Source organism: Eucalyptus grandis, chromosome 2, assembly GCF_016545825.1.
Source record: "Eucalyptus grandis isolate ANBG69807.140 chromosome 2, ASM1654582v1, whole genome shotgun sequence".
Lineage (NCBI taxonomy): Eukaryota > Viridiplantae > Streptophyta > Magnoliopsida > Myrtales > Myrtaceae > Eucalyptus > Eucalyptus grandis.
Genome location: NC_052613.1, coordinates 52,468,988 through 52,491,855, shown reverse-complemented (window position 1 = coordinate 52,491,855; position 22,868 = coordinate 52,468,988). Strand labels below are relative to the sequence as shown.

Here is a 22,868-nt window from a genome sequence, read left to right as displayed (position 1 = left end):
TTAAACCGCCGCGACCCCTCCATATATTGATGCCCTCCATCGCCATTTTACCTTCCAATTTGAAGTGATCTCTCCATCTTCCTTATTACCCAAATAAGCTAAAGAACTCTTCGCGGAATGGCTCATAAGGTTTTGTTCATCTGCCTAGCTTTGATCGCCGCGCTCGGGTTGGCCCCGGCCGTGGAGCCTGCTACTACCACCATTGCTCCGGCTACCTCCTCCTCCTCCTCCTCCTCTTCCTCCTCAGCATTTGCACCAGTTTCTGAGAGCGCGATTGGCAACACCGGTGACGGATCGGGAGACGACAAAGGAGGAGATGCGCTCGCGGCGCCCGTCGGCGGCCCGGTGCCTGCAGGAGTTTTCCCTTCGACGCTGGATGGGCCCGCGCCTGGCCCTGGCAGCAGCGGAGCCTCTCGCATTAGGGTCTCCGCGAGCGTCGTGGTTGCCGCCGTGATTGGGTGCTTCTTCTGAGCCGAATGTCGGGCCGGGCCGGGCCGGGGAGTAAAAATATAATGTCGCTTGTCTTTCAGCTGCGACTTTCGCGATGACAACGTCCCCGCTCCCATATACAATGTAGGTACGAACATAGCAGGTGCAATCTTTTTGTTATTTTTCAAAGATAATCATGTTAATGGAAGCAATTAAAACCTGGAAATGACGACTGAAAACAGGATCTTGCATAGCGACATCGCATGTTGTCGAACCATGTTACTTTTTTTTAGCCGCATGTTGCCATATTAAATACCTGCGCAATATTCTCAAAGTTGCGTTAATGTCGATGGAGGTGTCTATGGAAACGGCTAATCTACGATGGCATAACATGTACATTGTACATCTATACAAAATATGTCAAGCTAAACGACAAAAAAAGAATCACGGAAAAATCACGTCTTGTGTGCTAATGTCGAGGCAAAAAAATTAAAATAAAAAATTTGAGAAAATCATAAAGGAAAAAAAGGAAAGATGATAATAGTCAATTGCCCAGACTTAAATTTGTGCTTGACATAGTTTTATAACGTGGGACAAGATGTCTTGGCAGTGAAATGATAGACACAAAACTCAAAATCTCGTGCTAAAAAGTGTGAAGGTTTGAATCTTATTTAGTATATAATATTGAGAATATTTATTGAATTGAAATAAACTCAATAGTAAATTTGATCTTTTATATTTAATGAATGGAGAATCTACTCTAAAATCATCTGCTGCGCACTCACCCTCCTATATATGTATCAATAAATATAAAGTAAAGGTATATATAAACTTCTGTTAAAATGTCTACCCATGATGTAACCTACATATAAAGTACATTCCATAATTCATTTTAGGAATTGACAACTCACCCATTCAATGACTTTTGGTATCTAAGGTTCTCAAAATGGGTATCATCATATCCGGTAAATTCAATACTAGACACCCATCGGCATTCTAGCCTTCCTTCTCCCTTTAGGGCCTATCCAAAAGAGAACAAAATACTTCTTGATCAATTGGAATGTGTATTATCTATATAGGGGATCTTCCAATTAAGATAATCTACCAACATTTATGGTTACAAAAAAGATTCCCCTTCTAATAAGGAAATACTTAATTTTAAATTGAGTCACATGAAGTCGAAGAAAATCATTTTTTTTTTTTTTCCAATCATGCCTTTATTAAATTACGAATCTGAAAATCATCAAATATTTATTTTGTAATTAAATTCTGCGGGTCACCAGCAAGTAATTAAAGAGATATTAGATCATAATGAACAAATTTTCCATTTCTTCGTGTGTGGGGGAGGCGTACGTACGTGGGAGAGTCGGGAGACGCAGCCACGATTCCACAAACCCGCACCCCTCCAACCAAAACTTCACAAGTTGCTTTTGGCGTTTAGGGTGTCTATGGTAAAAATTTTATTTCTATTTCTTCGTTTTTCAATTCCTCAAAATAGGTTTGAAATAAAAATTTATTTAATAAGTAATTTTGTTTTTTTTTATTTTTTAAATAGGTTTATTTTCCATAAATAGATTTGAAACAAAAATCGAACATAAACTTTTTAGTTTTTCTATTTCTAAAATAAAAATAAGAAATAAAGGTTCTTTTATCTTTCACTTTTATTACCACCCACTGCTCGTGGGATGTTGGATGTCCTACCGTCGGAGGCTCGCCATCCGTGGGACTTTGGATGGCGCTCAGTAATGGTTGGACACCCTTCGCTAGCCACTAGACTTCGGACACCAGATTTTGGCCATTGGATGTTAGTCGCTCACCATCGGACGTTGGTCGTTATCTCCCTAGGAATAAAAATTTTATTTTATTACCAAACAATTTTTACTCCAAAATCAGAAATTTTGAGTTATTATGGGACGCGTTTTTTCTTATAAACTCGTCTTGATAAATTAATTTGTAACCAAACATTGATGCGCGCCTTTCGCTGCTCCCCCGTGCTCTCCCCGAAACGCCCCTACCCCGAGGGGGGCGAAAGCGTCATTTGGTAGGCCCATAGCCCACTGTTAATGGGCCACGAGGCCCGTCGCGGGCCCAAAGTCCAGAGGCAAAGGGGGCGCGCAGGCTCCGGGGCGGGTCGCATTTCCACATCTCCCTTTCCCCTCCCACGTTGGCTTGTCTCTCCCCCGCCCCGCGGACAATCATCACCAGCTCCGGGGCCCACAAAAATCTCCCAGATGGATAAAAAGGAATAAGGCAAAAGTTCTTATATTATTCATCCAGTATTTGTTTTGCCTTTTTCTTATTGCCCAGCCCGGAGCCACACATCATTTGAACTTTATTATAATTATGTCTTATGTACGCGTCGATATGTGTTTCGTTTATTTCGCGTGGAATAAAGTGAAATAAGAAATGATTGCTTGAAAGAAAATCCTTTACCTACAATGGATACGAAAAGAAATTAAAATTGATATCACTAAAAAAAGTTGTATAAAGTATATTTCGAGCAACTAAATATGGTTTTTATTGTGATTTTTAGTGCACCGAATCTCATTGGTCATGTTTTATATGTATCTTAAGGAAACTCGTTACTTGGAGTTAAAATAAAATTGTTCGATGAGATGTGATTGGTTTGTGACAATGACCTACTATGCTGAGTCATTGTGAGAGAGTTGTTTTATTGGTTTTGGTCACATGCGTGATGATATTTTGCAAATGACATGTCTTTGCTCATTTGATGTGCTTGATAAGTATGTCAAGAGTCATTTATCGACAAGATTTGAGGAAAATTATTGTTAAGCCAGATGTGGTTGGTTGGGATAATGATTCATGATGTGAAGTTATTGCACAAGAGCTGTAATTGATTTTATTTTAATAATGTGCATCATGTCTCGAAAATCTCATATTTCTTATTATACATGTTTGATAAGTATTTGGAAAATATTCATCGACAGGATTTGAATGAAATATATCATTATGTGAGATGTGACATTCGAGATTACGACTCCTGATGTGAAAGTTCAAATTATGATCCCAAATGTGAACTCATCAAATAAGAATTGACATCAATCTTATAAAACATAAGTGAATAAATAGCTATAAAAAGATCTCCTTTAGACTGTGCAGGCACAGTATTTAGAACATAGTTTTTATCGGGGAGTGCTCGGATGCTCACATTGATCTAAATTTTTATACTTTCCTTATTATTCAATCGGATTTTATCATCCACCTAATTTAATATGTCTCAATCAAGAACAATAAAAACCCTCCCAAAACACAAATGTTGGCCGACATATTCGTATATAAATTTTTAAGAAATGAAAATAAAAATAAGAAATGCGTAGAATACGATCGAATCTTTGGCAAGGCAGAGGGGGAGAAAACAAGAGGAGATGCTTCTTCTTTAATGCGAAGAACAGCGCTTCTTTTTTCCTTCCAATTAACTCGAACGTTGAAAAAAAGAAGAAGGAGGAGGAGACGACGCCATTAACGCACCCCACTTTAATGCTTTCTCACAACAATCGCAGAGCCTTCTTTAACCTATTCTCTTTCTCTCTCTACTGTACACTGCTGCGAAACCTCACTGACTCTCTCTCTCTTTCTCTCTCTTCTGCGTATTGATTAGATCTGCGGGGCGTAGCGAAGGGCTCTTTATAGCTCCCCCTCCGGCCAGATCAATTCACTGTCTCTTCCTCTCCACATCAATCCTCTCTAACTTTCTCTCTAACTTTCTCTCTCTCTCTATCAGTGCCGTTTCGATCTTATGTCATTTTCGAAAGTCCCGGCCTCGACGACTCCTCCTCCTCCTTCCGAGCTCCGATCGGGCCCCGCATTGCCCCGGCCCCGCCTCCCGCCGCGCCGCCCGCCCTCGGCGATCGGATCCTCCGCCGATCCGTCTCGGTGAGGAGGCGGCCGCGCGATGAACCCGCTCTGCTGCATTGCCCCCGTCTCGATCGATCGCGACCGCTCCAGCCCCGGCCAGTGCCAGGTCGGGGCCGATTCGGTCGTCCGGCCGGTCAATCCGGCCTCCAGGCCGAGCCTCTCGGCGCAGGTCTCGTCCGTCGGCGCCGAGTCCGATAGGCTGACGGGAGCCGCCGGCGCCGACGATGGCGCGTCCGAGGCTAGGGATTCGAAGGTGTTCGGCGGGGGTGGCGGAGTCAGCGGCAGCGTGGCTGGGGTTCTGTACAAGTGGGTGAACTACGGGAAGGGGTGGAGGTCGAGGTGGTTCGCGCTGGAGGACGGAGTGTTGTCCTACTACAAGGTCCACGGGCCGGACAAGATCGTGATGAGCCCGACTGGGGACAAGGGCGTCCGGGTGATCGGAGAGGAGTCGCGGAAGTACATGAGGAAGGCCGGTTGGAGGAGCAGCAACGGGAGGCTCGGTGGTGGGTCTCTGAGCTCGAGGAAGTGCAAGCCGTTCGGCGAAGTGCATTTGAAGGTACGTATGCGTACGCGCGTCTGCTGCTCCTTTTTTTCTTTTGTCTTTTCTTTGTCGTGTGTACATGCGTGGATGGGTGGTTTTTCGGCGTCCGGATGCGAGATGTTAAGATCCGCCAGTTGTTGAAAAATGTTTAGGAAATAGAGCTTCAAGGTGACGTTCTTGGTGGGGGCGTCTCTTCGCTCGTCATCTTCCTGCCTTTTTTCTTTTTCTTCTTTCTCTTCCGCTTTTTTTAAATTCGGAAAAGTTCACGTTGGGTAGAAAGAGGGCGCATGTTTCTGTTCTGGGCCGCCAGAGTGTTGACAATTTCGTTTCTCTTCGTGCCTTTTGGTATATCGTCGTCCGATTTTCAGTCACCTAGGAACTACTGCCTTTCTGATCGAGCTTTTCAAGGAGCTGTTTGTAATGCAGGCGTTGATTTACTGAAATAAGTATTTAGGTTAACGATCTAATAGTTAGCAAATACTGATTGTTTTAAATAGAATATGTTGCTAATGCATCATCTTGTGCTAACAAGCAATAGACGCCAAAAAAGAAAAAAAGAGGGGAACTTTGTGGGTTTATTCTTGGACAAATTTGGCAAGTCACCAGATGAAGATGACTGTTCGCGAAGGAATCCCCAGAATGCGTCATACCTTACCCAGGATTACCTGTTACCAGATCCTGTGATGGGACTGACAGAGGAGCCTTGAGTCTCTCAGAGGATACTAGTAGTGAAAGGGCCCCCCTTGTTGCTACCTGATCATGTTATTGGAATGAACTGAAAATCAATGAGGATCTTGAATTAGTTTCAATTTCTTCGTACATGTATCTAGTTTGCTGTTGCTATTGTTTAGTCACAAACTGGAACACTGTTTTGCTCTTAGAAGATGATTGGTCCCACTTTATAAAAATTTTGGTCCGGGCATCCCCATGGCCGCATTCCACACTTTTCCTCTGGTGACATTCATGTGGGCTTGCGCTATATATGTTTGAGATTTTTTTTTTCTCATTTATTAATGTCCCTTTTATTAGTTGGTTTTTTTTAACTCCTATTCCACAGGTTTCATCCATTCGTGCTAGTCGGTCAGATGACAAAAGACTCTCTATATTCACGGGAACGAAAACTCTTCACTTGCGCTGTGCAACTAGAGACGACAGAGCTGCATGGATTGAGGCACTTGGAGCAGCAAAAGATCTTTTTCCTAGAGTTTTAACGAGCAGCGATTTTGCACCTTCTGAGAATTTCATTGCCTCAACTGAGAAGCTTCGATCTCGACTATCACAAGAAGGGTTGGCAGAGGTGGTCATTGAAGACTGTGAGTCAATCATGCTATCTGAATTCTCTGAGCTGCAAAGCCAGCTAGATTCTCTCCGCCGGAAACATTCGATATTGTTAAACACGCTGAGTCGGTTGGAGGTATTGAATTTATTTCTTAAATTTGTTGTCCGCTGATCTGCTACAGAGAAGAACGTAGGAGTATGCCAACATTGACATCTTCAGTTTCTTTGGTCTTGTTGGTGTTATTATTGTCACTTGTCATGTGAATGATGCCTGTGATCATCAATGGTGTCTTGACTCTGGAGTTTAAGCCACCTGTTGACTGACCTGCAGCCCTGATTTCCTACCCTGTTTGACGAGAAGATCCAATTTTCCATTTAGAGGTTGTTCAAGAGGTCCCTGGTGATAGCACGAGAACCGACAACCTATTTTCCGTGGGGGTTTATTTTTCTCTAGTGTTTTGACCTAGCATATTAGAGTGAGTGGTACACATTGTGAGATTGGGTGTACTTGGCTTTGGATCGAGAATGAGAGTTGCTCTTGTTATCACCACGGTTGTTCTCTTGTTATCACCTCAGTTGTTCTAATAAATATCTTACCATCCCATGGTGGTAGGACAGTCACAATGACTGAACCGTGTAAATTGCATGCATTTTTGTTCTTTCTTTATGCTATATCTAACATGCGGATATTTGATGGGATGTGCAAGGTATGATTGTTATGATGCATGTATCAGACATTCCTGCCATTGCTACGATCTACCTGCTGATGATTCCATAAGCATCATCTTTGGTCATGAGACATTTTGAACTTGGAATTAGGGACTTCAGATATTTATTTAGTTCATTTGGTGTTAAATGAAATGACTGGCACAATATAATTTAAGTTGCTTTGATGACAATATACATGTTTATAAGGCAGTGGTATTTAGAGAGTAGGTTGAGTGATGGACCCACTGAAGCAAGATTCAAGAATCTTGGTGGATGCCTTATAAGTAGGAGAACACTTGCCGTGCTTATTCCTTCTGCAGTTCTTAAAAACTGCATCTTTTATTCTTGATTTCCAGTGTAAGACTATGGCGTAATTTCTTGGCCATGATGAACTCTTTATCATCTTTATTAAAAAAAAAAAAAAAAATTTACATGTGTTGACAGTATAGATTCAACTGTGTATCCTCTGTATGCATCTCATGATGTAATACATGCTGCCTTGATATTTATACTCACTTTGCGTTATCCTTTTTCTGAAGGCTGAGAAGATAGAGCTAGAGACTACTGTAGTGGATGAAACAAAGGAGCGCGATTCATTTTGTGGACAAGGAAACAGAAGATTCAGTGGTTAGTGTTCCACGCTTGATATCCATTTTACTTATTTACCTCTAGCTATAGGCCAACTGGGTTTCGGTGGGGTATGAAACTGTCCACAATGATACTGTTCAACTGTCACTTTATGTCCTTGATAGATAATTAGATAGAAGGGAATATCATTCATGTTGTCAGAAGAATTCTAAATATAATTGAGGCTGTCATTCGTTACGATCCTGATCTGAGTCTGAAGCAAGTAGGGTCACACCAGATTCTCCAGTTATCTGTATAGCTGGCCTTTGTCTTGATTTTCTGATAATGCTTTTAAAACTTACAGATTTCTACTCAGTCATGTCAGAGGGATCTGGAAGTGAATCTGGCGCAGATATTGAAAGCCGGGATGGAGTGGATGCCGAGACAGATGAAGAAGACAACATCTTTTTTGACACAGAAGATTTTTTGTCTTCTGAAGCCTTTAAGAAGTGCTTCATACCGCAGTAAAGAAATCACAGGCAGTTCTTGTATAGCTGACAAAGATAGTTTCTTTCTGATCGTTTGAGTGGAAACGGCAAACTGATTAGGGCAGTTGGGTATCCATATGTTGAGAGGAGGGATGATTTACCTGAACCAAAGGAGAAGGAGAAGCCTGTTGGTCTATGGTCGATTATCAAGGACAATATCGGAAAGGATCTATCTGGGGTTTGTCTCCCTGTTTATTTTAATGAACCTCTCTCCTCGTTGCAGAAGTGCTATGAAGATTTTGAGTACTCCTGCTTAGTTGATCAAGCACTGGAATGGGGAAAGCAGGTCAGGTCCTCGATTTGGTTTCATTCTGAATGATTTCCTGCTCAATTCTATTTTCTCTAACTATTATATTAGATTATTTAACTGAACTCAATATAGGAACAACTTGCCTTACTTTTCTAATGACTGATTAATTTAGTATTCCTACTTAGACAAAACTTTTCATTGGAAAATGCATGACAAGACAATCCTTTGTTCACAATGCGCATGGTTGCATAAGTTGTTGGTGTTTTTTGGATATGTCACTCCAAAAGATCTGCATGAGCCATTTGGACTTAAACTGGCCTTTGGTATAGCCTATTAGCTGACTTAGTCCCTGATTTAACTTGGCTGTGTGTGAGGAGCCAAACAATGTTTTATAAAGTCAATCTGTATGAAGAGAATGCTTGCTTGGCCGCAGAGTAGAAGTTAGGAGATTTATCTCCTGACCCTCTTAAACCTTTTCCTTCTCTGAGCTAGGAGAGAAGAATTTAAGAATTATTTCGTGAAAAATGCTTCTGCTGAATAGATTTGGCTTTCTTTTTGCATTCATACATAGTTTTGACGAAATTGATGTCATTCTATCTATTATCTTTGCCAGTAAATTCACTTACCTATGTATTCCAGTTCTGATTAATTGCCCGTTCAGGGTTTTGCTTTTGCCACATATCAAGCTATAACGATAGTCAGTTATATTGATGAACAGGCTCTTACCATTGAAAAAAAAAAAAAAAAAAAGAGAGGTATTGACGAACAGGCTCTTTCAAAGGGTTCTTACCGTGTTTTCTTCTTGAAAGTGCTATAAGACACTCATTCCTCTCAACACTGATAGATTTTAGCAAAAAATACAGCTGAATCATGACCAGTATAGTTGCATGGTGGATATCCCTTTTTCACAAGTATGCTGCATGGAAAATTTGTTCAAATTTTTCTGCTATGTACTTATGTTTGTGCAGTAAGATTGGTAATTCTATGTACATTTTTAAAATAAGCTATAACAGTCGAATATTAGAGAGTGATTCATTTGACGGTTATTGCTTATAATCGGATTTATCTGATGCAGGGTAATGACTTGATGAGAATCCTAAAAGTAGCTGCTTTTGCTGTGTCAGGCTATGCATCAACAGAAGGAAGGCAGTGCAAACCATTCAATCCTCTCCTAGGAGAGACCTATGAAGCTGACTATCCAGACAAAGGACTTCGCTTTTTCTCTGAGAAGGTATGACTTCATCTTCTGCGAAGTTATGATCAAACCGAAAGCTCACTCTTAGTATCATCTCATATGGATTTTTTATTTTTTATTTTACCTTGGCCAAGAAAACAAACTATCATCTCAGATGTATAATTGGAGCGACTGCTTGCGTTTACTTTCCTTTCGTTTAAACAATGACCATACATAAATATGCACTCTTGCTTGGGGTATTTCACAACCTAGTTATCTGATGAGAAGATCAACTTTAGGTGAGTCACCACCCAACGGTTGTTGCTTGTCACTGTGAAGGAAGAGGCTGGAAATTTTGGGCAGATTCCAATCTCAAGGGAAAGTTTTGGGGGCGTTCTATTCAGCTTGATCCTGTGGGTATCCTCACCCTGCAGTTTGAGGATGGTGAGATGTTTCAATGGAGCAAGGTCACAACTTCCATTTACAACATCATTCTCGGTAAAATTTATTGTGACCACTATGGAACAATGCGCATAAGGGGCAGTGGCAACTATTCCTGCAAGCTCAAGTTCAAGGAGCAGTCCATCATAGACCGAAATCCCCACCAGGTATATGCAGATCTGCTTAAGTCATTGCTGTTGGCTTGACCATGAAATTTGGATTTGCCACATTGCTGCACTAAATGATGATATATGGCACTACTTTTGTCTGCCTTCAAGTATGAGCTACCATGCTCTGTTAGACCAAAGAAACAGTATTGTGCGTTGGAGTTGGATAAAACAAAGCAGTGTATTCAAATAAACTGTGTATGCTTTCACTATTCAGAAGACACGGTTCCTTTTGAATTGCCCTTGATAACAAGCACCTCAATCTCATTTGACATGGCAGTTTGGGAAAAATATTCCTGCGTAAACTGTCTTAAGGAAATTAACGTACTTCATTTTTACTCTGGTTATTGATTGCATGGAGAATATGTAAAAATCAAGTCTAGCATTTGAGTTTGCTTTACAGTGTGAAGCCACGACTAACAAAACTAAAATGATTCTGTTGTTATTCAGGTTCATGGGTTTGTGCAAGATAATAAAACTGGGGAGAAGGTGGCCATGTTGTTTGGAAAGTGGGATGGGGCGCTGTACTATGCGATGGGGGATCCAACGACAAAAGGGTATGATCCAACGGCAGAAGCTGTTTTATTATGGGAAAGAGACAAGTACCTCACCAAGACAAGATACAATTTGTCTCCGTTTGCAATATCCCTAAATGAGCTTACACCAGGCTTACAAGAAAAACTGCCTCCAACTGATTCAAGGTTGAGACCTGATCAGAGACACTTAGAAAATGGGGAATATGAGTTGGCAAATGCCGAGAAGTTAAGACTGGAACACATACAGAGACAGGTAATATCCACCACTTCTCTGTTTTGCCTTTCTAGTCTCAATCTTGAAGGAAATGTCTTAAGACGCACATAGGTGAAGAATCACGCATTTCTTGTTGCTCGAACCACTTGAGATGACCATCATCTTTTTTAAGTGCTAGAGACTTGAGTCGTGATTCATTAAGACAATACATAATCTGTAACTGATAATTTCAAGCGAAACGAAAGTTCTAAGTCCAACTTTTCAACCTACACAGCATTGTATATGCATAACTATCTCTCACAGTTGACTATTTATGTGACAAGCATATAACCAGGCAATCTGTACCATCTACCGATCAAAGAAGTGGGTAGGATCATACATATATGTATTGCATATCACTCATTTTCCTAAATTGTGTTGACAATATTTCTATTTACTCAACGAATTCAGCAAGAAAAGGGCATGCTGAGCTTACTCTCCATGTGTTCCCTATGGTGTAGGCAAGAAAGTTACAGGAGGGAGGTTGGCAACCGCGATGGTTTGGGAAGGATGATGATGGATGTTACCGCTACATGGGTGGGTATTGGGAAGCTCGAGAGCATACGAACTGGGATGGAATCTTCGACATATTCGGCCAAAATGTTGATGCTTCACCTGGCACTGTGGTAGGATAGATATGTCTCCTGCTTGTCTTGAATATAGGCGCATACGCATTTTCCCAATCCTCTTCTTTGCCTTTTCCTCTTTTATCTTCTACTTCGTTTCTTATCACTGTGGATGATGCAAGTGCTTGAATTTTAAGAGGTGGCTTTTTTGTTTGATGAGGAGAAAGCTGGCTAGGGTTCACTTTAGTTTTGGTACAGGTTAGTTTATTGTGGAGGTATCTGTAGGAAAGCCCTTCCTCTCCTACATCCTTTCATTTGTTAACGACACAGCCTTTTGGCTTTGCAATTAGAGCTATGCAGCCTTTTGATCCGTTGAAAAGTCACGAAGATTGAGCATGGCGGAGATGTATTTCTTTTGATGAACTCATTTGTCTCGAACATCTTTTGCTTCAGGCAGTTGATCGCATCCCTCAATTCGAGTTTAACAGAATAATGGAAGCTCTTCTGTGACCGATACGGAAAAGCTTGTCTCTGCGACAAGCTGGGAAATTTTGGAAAATATTGACTGCCCACTCCTCGTTAAAATCTAGTTCAAAACATGGGTCTTTCGAACTAGCCAGCTAATTTATCCACTCAAATCATCTGATGAAACATATTTATTCCAGTGTCATTGTTTCACCGGAAATCGACGCCTTCAGGAAGTTTTTAGTAAATATGATTGCTTATATTGTATGTCAAAATGAGATGACACAAAATATTCTCATCATTAACAATAATATTTAGACATATCGTTGTTATAGCATACAAATTTTCAGTGAACTAATCTTTTCAGTTTGATGTGAACAATCTTTAAAAAAATTATGAGACAAGATACCAAAAAAGATAAAACCCCAGCTCGTCCGAAGGCCATTTTCCAAGTCTATTGGCTTGGTATGGTGATCTACGCTACTCTGCCGCCTTCAAAGTCTTGATCATGGAGCTTGCCATCACCATCACGTCTACGTCGAATTTAAGGGAGACAGTGCTACAAGCTGTTGCATTAGCTCTTCTAGGTGACCAATCCTTTCTTGCGGCTTGAGGGACAGATGGACGTTCACTAGCAGGGGTTCCATGGGTCGAGTCGTTGAGGCCTCGATCCCTCATTCGATACAAACACACACGAGAACTGTGTTAATGGCTCATGATAAACATGGAGACAGGACAAGGCCACTAGACGGTATAATGTCCTCTAACATGGTGGTGTAATCAATGATAGGATGTCCTTGTCCCTTTTGAATCCCCAAATGACTCTTAACCCATGCGAAATTATCAAATTTATTCTTCAATGAGTCTCGACTATCAAACAACTGTCACGTTTGTCCACAATCCTCATGACGATGTTGCATAAGACAAATTGATTCTCTAATCCTTATTCTGCAGATGAAGTAATCTAAGAGCCCATGCTCATTACTGATCTTCTATCCCAGAGCCTCATCGCAGCAAACTTCAAACATGAAAAGGCACGGGCACTCTAGAGGCAGATAAATAGGGGTAGGTGCATTTTCAAATGCTTGATTACGTGAAATCAACAGGAGATTATTCAAAAAAAAAAAATTAAATTCTACTAGTAGGTGCACACATGGTTGCATGCATTGGATATGTTACCAAGGTAAACATGAGAATCACAAAAAACTAGGGTGTATGCATGTACACCCAAGAGAGGAGTTCGATCTTTCAAGGTACACAGAGATTCCTTCTTCAGAATGAGGTAAGCATCAAACTGATTGATTAACCAACCATTTGAATTAAACTAGAAACAAACTGATCAGTTGTTATGGTAGCAACAACAAATCACCATGCCTGACAATCTTAAAAGATACGACAAGAAGCAGCTAATCTTCTTCCATGTGAGTGAAACGAGTAAAGTAAGAGTTACATTTCACGTGGATTTTCACCTGAGAGAATGAGAGATCTACATTCAAATGCAAAGGGAAATTATAGAGAAATAAACAACTATGACACAAAAATCAGCCCGAATAGAATACGGCTATCACAAACATCAGCCTGTCGAAAAGACATGACTCATGATGGCAACCCAGAACACCAATCACTAAGCCTTATGCAATCCCATGACCTCCACAGCTTCATAGACTCATAGTTATATTTAACTTTCAGTATAGGAAGCAATGGGATATTCGCAATGGCTATTCTTGACCTGAGGCTGCTCTACCACTGTAAGTTTTCTCAAGTGAGTTGCTTAGAAAGTATAAAGTAAATAAAAATATAAGTTTATCATGTTTACAACCAGGGATCATAATCACTAAGAAAGGTTCCAAAGAAGAAATCTTGGTGAAAAAGATGCAGCTTCATTCCGGGCCTTTTTTATTCTTTATATATCAAGAGCATATACTGACCCAGCATTGGACAGTAACATAAAGATTTGACAAAGATAAAGATGAACATCCATCATCAAGAAATCATCCACGAGCGTGTACCAAAACATCTCTCATTCAGGAACACTAAATTTATTGAAGATGCATCAGAGACAGAAAAATGAGTACAATGCTAACTCCACACGGGAGCATAATAAAATTCATGCATCTAAGCCCAGAGTTCTTATCGGAGCACGGAAGTTCAGAGAAACAATGATCCATCACGGGGTCACAAAACACAGAAAACCTTTCCGAGAAACCAACGGGAAGTCATCACGAGAGGGGATCTTTTTCTCTTGCCTGCTGCTGCAGAAGTTCTTCCCGGACCCTCCTTATCTGCTCTTCCTTCTCCATCCTCTCTTTCTACATCAAGCAAACACACATATACTCACTCCCAAGCTCAAAGCAAAATAAAACAGGCAAAGAACCAATTATCTTCGAACGAGCCAAAAGGACGCCTGTGCTTCAGTAACAATCAATTAGCTCGTCAAGAGTGAAAAAAGGCACCATTTTTCCCACAGAGGCCAGCTCCATTGAAGCATGAGATGGCTATACATCCCATCCCCAGAGCTGGTTTTCTTTAATCTTTCCCCCCACCACAAATCATAACAATTGGGAGTAACTGGGGAATGCAGTCTCCTCAAGCAGCTAATTTCAGACAAACGCATAAAAATCGATTTTTTTTTGTCTGAATCGAAACCCCGCGGGCCTCACGCCCTAACCAAAAAGCACCACACCGACGGCGAGCACGGATTCGTCATCGACTTGCAAAAAGCGTTCGAATTGCCTAGGGTTCTCCCGATAGACAGTAAAATCGAATGCGTCGAAATGCCCAATCGTGAACAGAGAGAGATCGAGAGGGAGAGAGAGAGGGACCTTCTCGTCCTGGTGGAGAGCGATCCAGACATGGACCTTGTCCATGGACTGCCAGAAGACGAAGGCGCCGAGCGACATCGCGAAGAACGTGGCCACTTTCACCATCTTCGTCTTCTTCCTCCTTCCTTCTTCTTCAATCGATCGTCTGCAGAGTCTTTCACTCAGCTAGCGAGCGAGCGATTTCCCGATTCGACGGGAGTCGTCAAGAAGGAGATCTCAATGCCAAAACGATGTCGCGTTTTGGCCAACCCGAACGGCACCGTTTCGGTGACCAACTGCTTTTTTCTTTCTTTTATCTATTTTTTTATTCGCGCTATTTCCACCATTTATTAGCGCGGGACACCCTCATTTCACGTTGAATTGAGAATATTATGATTATTATCCATCACTTATCCTACTTTTAATTTAAGATTATTTTTTGCCTTCTTTTTCACTTCTTTTCCTTTTGTTTCAATTTTACTAGAAACGAAACTACCCAAACTCTTCTCCAACATTTATTAAGGTTAAATATAGGACTTTTTTTTTTTTTTTTCAATTTTTCTTGATTTAAGATTATTGTTTTATTTCTTTTCTTCCTTTTAGGTTTTCTTTTCCTTTTCTTTCTCCATTTGAAACAAAATTTGTATACCTCTTTTCAAAAGAAATTATTTGGTAGATAGCACGCTAGTTATTTGACCAAAACAAGCTAATTATTATGCTAATGAGTAATATATTTATTTTTTATACTAGGATTTAGTATGCATTTCATTTAATTATAACTTTAGCATGTGTCATTATGCTGTAATTTGTGTATTTTAACTATACAGTTTTCATTTTATTTAGTGAATCTAATAGGCAAATTTTTAATTATTTATTGTATGATGCATTACATATTTTAAGTGATCTTGATCCATTGTTCTATTTATAGCAACATACTTCAAAAGGATAGTCAATTACACGAGATCTAATCTATCTTTTTGACATTCAATAGAAACATTATGTCAATCATGATAATTATCACCCCTATCACAGTCAATAAAAACATATTTGTCTTTCTTTGACCTTTTTATAAAGTAGATGCATTTGCACACTGCTCAAAAGATCCTCTTAAAGTTTCAAATGAACACGTTAACATGTTAATTGTTGTTCTCTGTTCATAGTTTCACCATCAACAAATACATTTAAGCAAAAAATAATATTGTATGCCATAGTGATTACACTACAAAAAATAATATAAAGAAAAATGAGTAAAATTGTGTATAATGCATACATTAACTATAATATCAAAGTCGAAAAATTTACGACCGTGAGGATGGGAACTGATTAGTGTTTGCTCATATTATAACAAGGGAAAAAACCATAAAAAAATCCTAGACATTGCCCAAAGTGACAAATTTACCCCAAACTTTACAAACTGTAACACATTTACTCCATCAAGAGCATTTTTGTCTTATTTTTTCTATTTTCTTTTTCTTTTCCTTCTCTCTTCCCTCCGCCATGGCTCCGCTGGCCATGGCGGAGGGAAGCCGGTGTCTAGCAAGGGCTGCCCTTGCCAGTGTTAGGCGAGGGTTGCCCTTGCACAGGTTGGCCGCCCTCGCCCAGGCATCAAGCAAGGTCGGCCCTCGGCTAGGTCGGGTAGGGCTTGGCGAGGGAGGCCCTCACCCAACACCGATGAGGGCTGCCCTAGCTAGCATAAGCGAGAGCAACCCTTGCCCGATGTCGGTGAAGGCAGCCCTCGCCGGCTTCCTTTCGCCGGCTTCGCCATGGCCGGCAGAGGAAAGAGAGAAGAAGAAGAAAAAAAGAAAAAAAAAATTAAAAAGTAAAATGACCAAAATGCCATATAGTTTAGTGTAAATATATCACATGGATAGAAGTTTAGTGTTTTTTTGTATCACGAAAAATTTTTTGGGATAAATGTGTTACGGTTGGCAAATTTTAGGATTTTTTATGTCACAAAAAAAGTTTGGATAAATTTGTCATTTTGAGCAAAGTTTGGGGTTTTTGGTGGTTTTTTCCCATATAACAATGGAGAATAAGTTCAGAAGAAGACAAACATAAATGAATTGTTGAATGTAATGAGTGTGGAAGAAGTGACTGGGGCGAAAAAAGTTTGTTTAAAAGGAAAAGGAAGACAAAAGCAAAGAAATAATCTTAATTCAAGAGTGGGATCTACAAGGGATAATATAGAGAAAACGGGTGTCAAGAGCCGAAAAGGGGTGGAAATAGCGTGAGAATTTTTTTTTTTTTATTATCAATTTTGATGTCATTAAAATTCATTTACTTTGTGACATTCAGATTTTCCCATATGCAATTTTCCATAGCCATATATTTTGTGCTTGAAGTGTCATTTTTTTTTTTTAATATCAGTGGTAGCCAGATTTTTTTTTTTTAATTCGACCGACCCTTTAAATATATGCAAACCATCCCTTTCATGTGCATGGAACAATATTCCGCTGCTATGCTGGTGCGAATATAATGATGGGCGAGATCCTTATTTTGATCAGTCTAATTATTTTTTGGCTAGAATTCTTAATCTCTTATTCAAAGAGGGTTATTAAGACTAAACACATTTTTATTCCATTATACAATTATATATACTTAAAGACGTAGCCAAGAGATTATTTGGTTCCAAGATTGTCCCGCAGCCTGTGACCATGCATACCTTTTTGCATGTGGCTCAAATTCGACCACTAAGGTTGCAATTGGTAGTCGGGATAAAATTCATGATATGATATGATTTATCATATCCTACGTTTGGTGAACGTTCAGGACAGAATAAAGTTGGATATAAGAGGGATATAGATATGATAAAATTATTCCATGAGGGAGGTGGGATAAAGGTAAATAAGATTTTTAGGGGTGCATGATAACTAAAATTTATATTCCAGAAATAGTTTTTGTTCAAACCTGTTTCTGCAAGAGAAATTCGTTTGATAAAACCTATTCAGTTTTTCTATTTTTGGAATAGATTTATATTTCAGAAATATGTTTGGAAGAGAAATAAGAAGTTAAAATTTTATACTTCTCTATTTCTGGAATAGAAATAAGAAATAAAAATTCTTTTCATCGATTGTCAATTGGTCCTTCATTCGTTGCAGCTGACCACCGTCCGTCGGTCGCTCACTCGTCTCCGTCGCCGCCGGTTGTCGCCACTTGCCGTCGCCGGCCCACGCCGCCGCCTCCGATCGCCGATCGCCGGTCCCCCGTCCATCGCCCGCCCCGGTCCCATCCCTACCGGGTCCACCGCCGTCCGAAAGAAATAAATTTTGTGTCGTTATTAAACGAATTTCTATTTTTAGAGTAGAAATTTTGTATCGTTATCAAACGGTCATTTTTGCTTAGAAACTTTTCTAGAAATAAAAATAGAAAAATCTATTTCTATTTCAGAAATTATTTTTGAACAGAATGGTTGTCATGCACCCCCTTAGTGTCCATAATAGGAAAGTTATTTTTCTTGAATAACAAACTTATTAAATTAACAAAATTGAAATTATATTTCAATATAAATAATATTTGAATTCTTTAATTTAAAAAATTAAAAATTTATTTGTAATTAATCTTATTTTAATTTATATATTCAACTTTAATTCTATCTTATAATAAAATTCATTCTATAAATTAAATATTTATATTTATTATATATTTTAGGTATTTTTGTATTTTAGGTATGTTAGTACAGTTTACTATTTGATAAAATTTTTATTAAAGGATGATGAAAGGGGAAAAAAGAAATAATAATGAAAATAATATAAAAAAGAGGAAAATAAGATAAAACTAAATAAAAATAAATTAAGGAATAATGTTACGAGAGATTTTCACCATCTCCATTTATCAACATTTAGGTTCATTTATAATGATATGCCATTTATATAAAAAAAAAAAATATATAATATGATGTGAACATATCCGATTTTAATACTGCGATTCATCAAATAATGGATGGGATATAAAAAAATCCAAAGATTTTATATCCTATCCTATTCAGTCCTATCACGATTAGAAATCCGAATGACCAAACGTAACCTAAACAGTAATTCATTGGTTTATCATCTCCCAACTTTGACCTCTTATTGAGTTTGAATTTTGAAAAATCAAACATGAAAAAGAGCTAAATGTATTCTTTAATATTTGATCTCTTTCAATTTTTTTTCCTCCCATTGATTTTAATTTCGAGAAGAGCTAAAAAGGGACAAAATGATTTGAAAATTATAGTCATTGTCCTTTCGAAACGTGTATCACGTGTATCCTTTTCGAATTTTATCTCTTATTACTTTTAAAATTGAAGAAAGCAAAATCATATAAGTATATCAATAAACATAATTTATACAGTTAATAAAAATAAAGTTAGAACGAGAAGCATATCTTATCAGATGAAAGAGATGAAGAAAGGTGTAGAAAGAAAGATGCAGTTTTCAACTGGATAAAACTTGCACAAATCCCAACTTGGAGGCAAGTACCACACAGCAGGAGGTGACGACAATTGAATTATAGCAGGAAACAATAACACACAAACTACAAACAAACACATCTTTAACAGAAGCAAAGAGAGGGATCATCACGGTTCCCTCGTGCCTAGGATTGAGTTGCACACACAGCATGCGCTTCCTTATTCTTGATTCTCCATATGGCTTGATCATTGCTAATCTCGGTCAGTCCGTGCAGCACCGGTACATGATGAACTTCTCCATGACCCGCCCGCACTCGGCGCACACCACTCGCTCGGGGATTGTCCCGGTGGTGCTTGGCAGGATCAGGCGGTTGCAGTGGTGCGGCGTCTTCTCGTCGTGGATGTGGCTGCCCAGCGCCGGCAAGAACCCCATCTGGCCTATCCGGTCCTTCCAGGAATCATAGTCCAACAGGGTCTTCAAAATCACATCTCCCTTGGCCTTGGCTACATCGGCGCCCCGGCAGATCACGGCCCACCCGTGGTCGCTCCCATCAAAGCTAAGCATCATCATGATCTCCTGCATTATCGGGTCATTGTCGACGCTCTTGCCCTGTTGTACCTTTGAGTGCCACATGCTCTCCAGCCTCACCCAGAAGAACCAGATCAAGGTGAGGTCTGGCAGGACGTGGCTTAGATTCTCGGCCAAAATCGTGTTACTGTTATTCCTGAGCTTCTCCCTTGTGTTGCTCTTCCCCACGTACAGCATCTCGAGCGGGATCTGTGCTGCTTTGGCTACCGCACGCGCCGTATTTGTGAACTTGCGGATCCACTCAATGTCCTCTCCTCCGTAGAGGCATATGTACTTCCCCTCCGATATCTACGCCAGCAGGAAGCACATAGTTTCTCAGGTTTGGGTGAGATCGTAGCTTGACTCGTGACTTTTTGTAACACATTTTATGTGCTTGTATAAGAGAAAGTACATTTTCATTGCTTTGCACGGAAATTGGATGATTTTGAGGTCGAGGTGAAGGTTACTGTTTGAAAGACTAAAATGATGAAGTTTATGCCGCCATTGCAATTGTCATGCTTTTCACTAAAAAAATTTCTCGACGATGTGAATGTGTCATGTGTGCATGTGTAATCTATGTTTGGTCGGAGCGAGGTCGAGAGATTAAGTAGTCGAAAGGGCGTCTTACCCAGGTGAAAATCAGTGGCTCTACAGGACCGGCAAGCAGTTCGATCCGCCACTTCTCTGACTTCCAGAGAGCCTCCTCCCTTTCACTGGTGAATGGGTAAGCAGCACTCCCCCAGATCCACATCATGTGGATCGCGTTTGGGTTGGTGACCCGGCCCTGCGGGTCAAGAACGACGAGCATTGCCTTCTTGTTGAACTTCCACACCTCCTTGATGTACTTGATGACCGCGGCGTCAATCAGCGAAGGGTGAAAGACCGAGTACCAGGTCATCATTCCTTGTAGAGTCTCGAACTTCTTCTGTTTCTCTTCATCCCATGGAGTCGACCTATCCATAACTGGGATCCACACTATCTCGTAGTGGCTCTCCATCCTCGTCGGGGCTTGTTTGGCCTCTTGGTACATCTGCTCAAGGACTAAAAGTTCGTCTAGCGGTAGGTCGATGTCAGAGATGAATAACAGCACATTTTTCCTTCTCAGCACATCGAGGCTAGCCTGTTTTGTTGTAGATAAATCGTCGTAAGCCTGTATAAGAATATTGTTGCACATACTAAATAGGAAGAGATCAGGGGAAACAGACCCTTTTCTTAGTAGAGCCATCCAAAAGCGGAAGCTGATCATCTCTTGCATAAATTAAAGCTTGAAGAACTTTCATGTTGTCAACGTGGGGAGTTGCAAATAGGTGCACAATTTTCTCAAATGCTTCCAAGTACTTTTTCTCATCTGCATTGGATCATTGTAATTTTCAGAGGAAAAAAAGAACAGAGTGTGATTGGCGTGTTGTGCAATGTCGAATTGAAAGCAAGGAAAGATAGACAGGACTTACTGATAAGCTGATAGCAAAGATCAAGTTGCTTCTTGAGATGAGTGTAGATGCTATTGATTTTATGGGCCAAACTCGATAGTTCCCAAGCTTCTGCCGTGGATGCTATGTACCTAAGATGAGTAAAGAATGTGATTATAAGTCTCGTATGCGGTCATGACTAGTGCTCTCCTGAAAATGGTTCATGCATTCTGTCATCAAATGGTAAAGTTGTTTTTGCAAACGAGAAATCGAGGAGTGAGCTTGCGACAAGCATAGGAGAACGTACTCATGGCTCATGCCAATGAGGTTGGTAATTTGGGAAGCGCAGGCCACAATACTTCGGATGATCCAGTAAGCTGCTGTCGGGATATGAGCGGTAGCAGTCAGAAGTTCTGTCGCCTCGGGGCTAATGTATTGAGATGGGAGCTGCCTGAACTCGATGATGCACTTGGTCAAATCCACCATAGCAGTGACGAGGCTGGTAAGCGCATCGAATTTTGGCTTTAAAGCGTCCACGCGCTCTAGTGTCTCGGGTAATTGTTTGAGGATAGCAACCGCTTTGGCTAGGTAATTGGTAGGATACAGCTGGGCTAGCATCCAAAACTCGCCGTAGTTCACAGAGAAAGCCGCCAGCGCGAGCACCACCTTCGCATCCCACGAGTAGTTCGTGAGAATGTTGAATATGTTGACAGTCGTCGCATGAGCATCGCCGCCACCCATACACTTGCAGGCCATCTGTTGAGCAAAGAAAGTTTTGATTTCATATGTCAGCAGATTTGGCAGAGTAGGCTGGCCAGAATGAGGCAATCATGAAAGTTGGATTCAGAATAGCACGAAGCTGAAGAAGTTTGAGACGGTTAAAGCGCACGCATAGACAGACCTCACAGGAGATTTTGTTTATGGTGTGTGCCAATAGTTCGAGCATCTCTCGGAGGTCTCGGTCTTCCAGTATGTCCAGTGGCGGTTGGGCTGCCTGCTTATAGGTTATTAGTTTAAAATCGGCTATAAATCACGAACCATCTCAGCCAGAGGGTCATAAGGAGAGAGAACAACGTACCTGATGTGTCCCGTGGGTGCTGAAGGGCTTGGCGCGCTCGAAAATCACCTCGATGATGTGAAGGAGATAAGTGACGTCGACCTCCCGTCCATCTGGGGAGTGAGTGGACTGGATTTGCTTCAACATTGCGCTGTCGTCTGAGGATGAGAACTTGAGGCGCTCGGAGCGGCGCTGCGGCGCTTTTGATACGAGCGCCATGGCTGTTAAGAGTCGGGTTTCTCTTCGGGAGAGTAAGGGGCAATGGCAGTTATGTTTTTGGCTTGCCTTGCTTGTCTGGTATGACTCTTCTTGGACTTTTATAGACCAATTCAGCGGGGAATAAAGGTTGCCTCCTGGGGTACCTTGCTTCTGAAGGGGTAAAAATACACGGTACTGTCTCAAGTTTAGGATAAGAACATTGGCCATTGTGGGTCCTAAAAGGGACAACTGCCTTTAAACTTTTAAACGGACAGTGAACAGGCAGAAAAAAGACACCAGATTTGTGAAATTTAGCTTTTGCTTTTTTCCATCGTAATCGCGTGATCCATTCTTTTACATGACGACTCGCACATCCGTAATCCATTTTGTTCTGTAAATTGAACTCGGAAACTTCTATGTATTTGTGAATGCGCATCACTTGGGTGACCGGTGTGTCAAACGTGAATAACATGTCCGGAACAATTACTGCTGAAGCTTCTCAGTCAAAAAGCCAACCTGAATGGGCAGTTACACATCTTGGTTTTGTGGTTATATAATTATATTTGTAATTTTGAGAAGGTACTGGACACCCTTTTGTCTGGAGAATCTATATTATACTTAAATGAAGAGCTTTATGTTGGTGAAGTCT

General features: G+C 40.6%; 3 protein-coding genes across 3 annotated transcripts; 1 reads left to right on the top strand and 2 right to left on the bottom strand.

The window, feature by feature from the left end:
• Positions 1–4,144: 4,144 nt before the first annotated feature.
• LOC104433469 (oxysterol-binding protein-related protein 1D) lies at positions 4,145–11,757 on the top strand. The gene is given in 10 exon segments (XM_010046222.3): positions 4,145–4,861; positions 5,904–6,260; positions 7,372–7,459; positions 7,764–7,900; positions 7,902–7,970; positions 7,973–8,233; positions 9,273–9,428; positions 9,671–9,979; positions 10,430–10,768; positions 11,230–11,757. Coding segments are annotated over 10 exon segments (2,409 nt in total). The 5' UTR covers positions 4,145–4,342; the 3' UTR covers positions 11,404–11,757.
• Positions 11,758–13,678: 1,921 nt separating this feature from the next.
• Positions 13,679–14,820, bottom strand: LOC120290246. Its single transcript, XM_039306062.1, has 2 exons — positions 14,622–14,820; positions 13,679–14,108 (listed from the first exon to the last, which is right to left on the bottom strand). Exons 1-2 carry the CDS (start codon positions 14,724–14,726, stop codon positions 14,019–14,021), a joined length of 195 nt encoding a protein of 64 aa, XP_039161996.1. The 5' UTR covers positions 14,727–14,820; the 3' UTR covers positions 13,679–14,018.
• A 4,172-nt stretch (positions 14,821–18,992) lies between these two features.
• LOC104433471 (protein SIEVE ELEMENT OCCLUSION B) lies at positions 18,993–22,300 on the bottom strand. The gene is made up of 7 exons (XM_010046225.3): positions 22,043–22,300; positions 21,866–21,958; positions 21,272–21,720; positions 21,007–21,116; positions 20,761–20,903; positions 20,184–20,675; positions 18,993–19,864 (listed from the first exon to the last, which is right to left on the bottom strand). Exons 1-7 carry the CDS (start codon positions 22,238–22,240, stop codon positions 19,250–19,252), a joined length of 2,100 nt encoding a protein of 699 aa, XP_010044527.2. The 5' UTR covers positions 22,241–22,300; the 3' UTR covers positions 18,993–19,249.
• Positions 22,301–22,868: the final 568 nt, after the last annotated feature.

What these genes read in the sequence shown, in the direction of transcription:
- LOC104433471 (XM_010046225.3), bottom strand. Translation starts at nt 22,240, where the DNA reads ATGGCGCTCGTATCAAAAGCGCCGCAGCGCCGCTCCGAGCGCCTCAAG. An exon ending in TCTTTGCTATCAGCTTATCA is followed by an intron (nt 20,904 to 21,006) that starts GTAAGTCCTGTC and finishes GATCCAATGCAG; the next exon opens with ATGAGAAAAAGTACTTGGAA. An exon ending in ATGGCTCTACTAAGAAAAGG is followed by an intron (nt 20,676 to 20,760) that starts GTCTGTTTCCCC and finishes ACAACAAAACAG; the next exon opens with GCTAGCCTCGATGTGCTGAG.
- LOC120290246 (XM_039306062.1), bottom strand. Translation starts at nt 14,726, where the DNA reads ATGGTGAAAGTGGCCACGTTCTTCGCGATGTCGCTCGGCGCCTTCGTC. An exon ending in CTCTCCACCAGGACGAGAAG is followed by an intron (nt 14,109 to 14,621) that starts GTCCCTCTCTCT and finishes TGCTTGATGTAG; the next exon opens with AAAGAGAGGATGGAGAAGGA.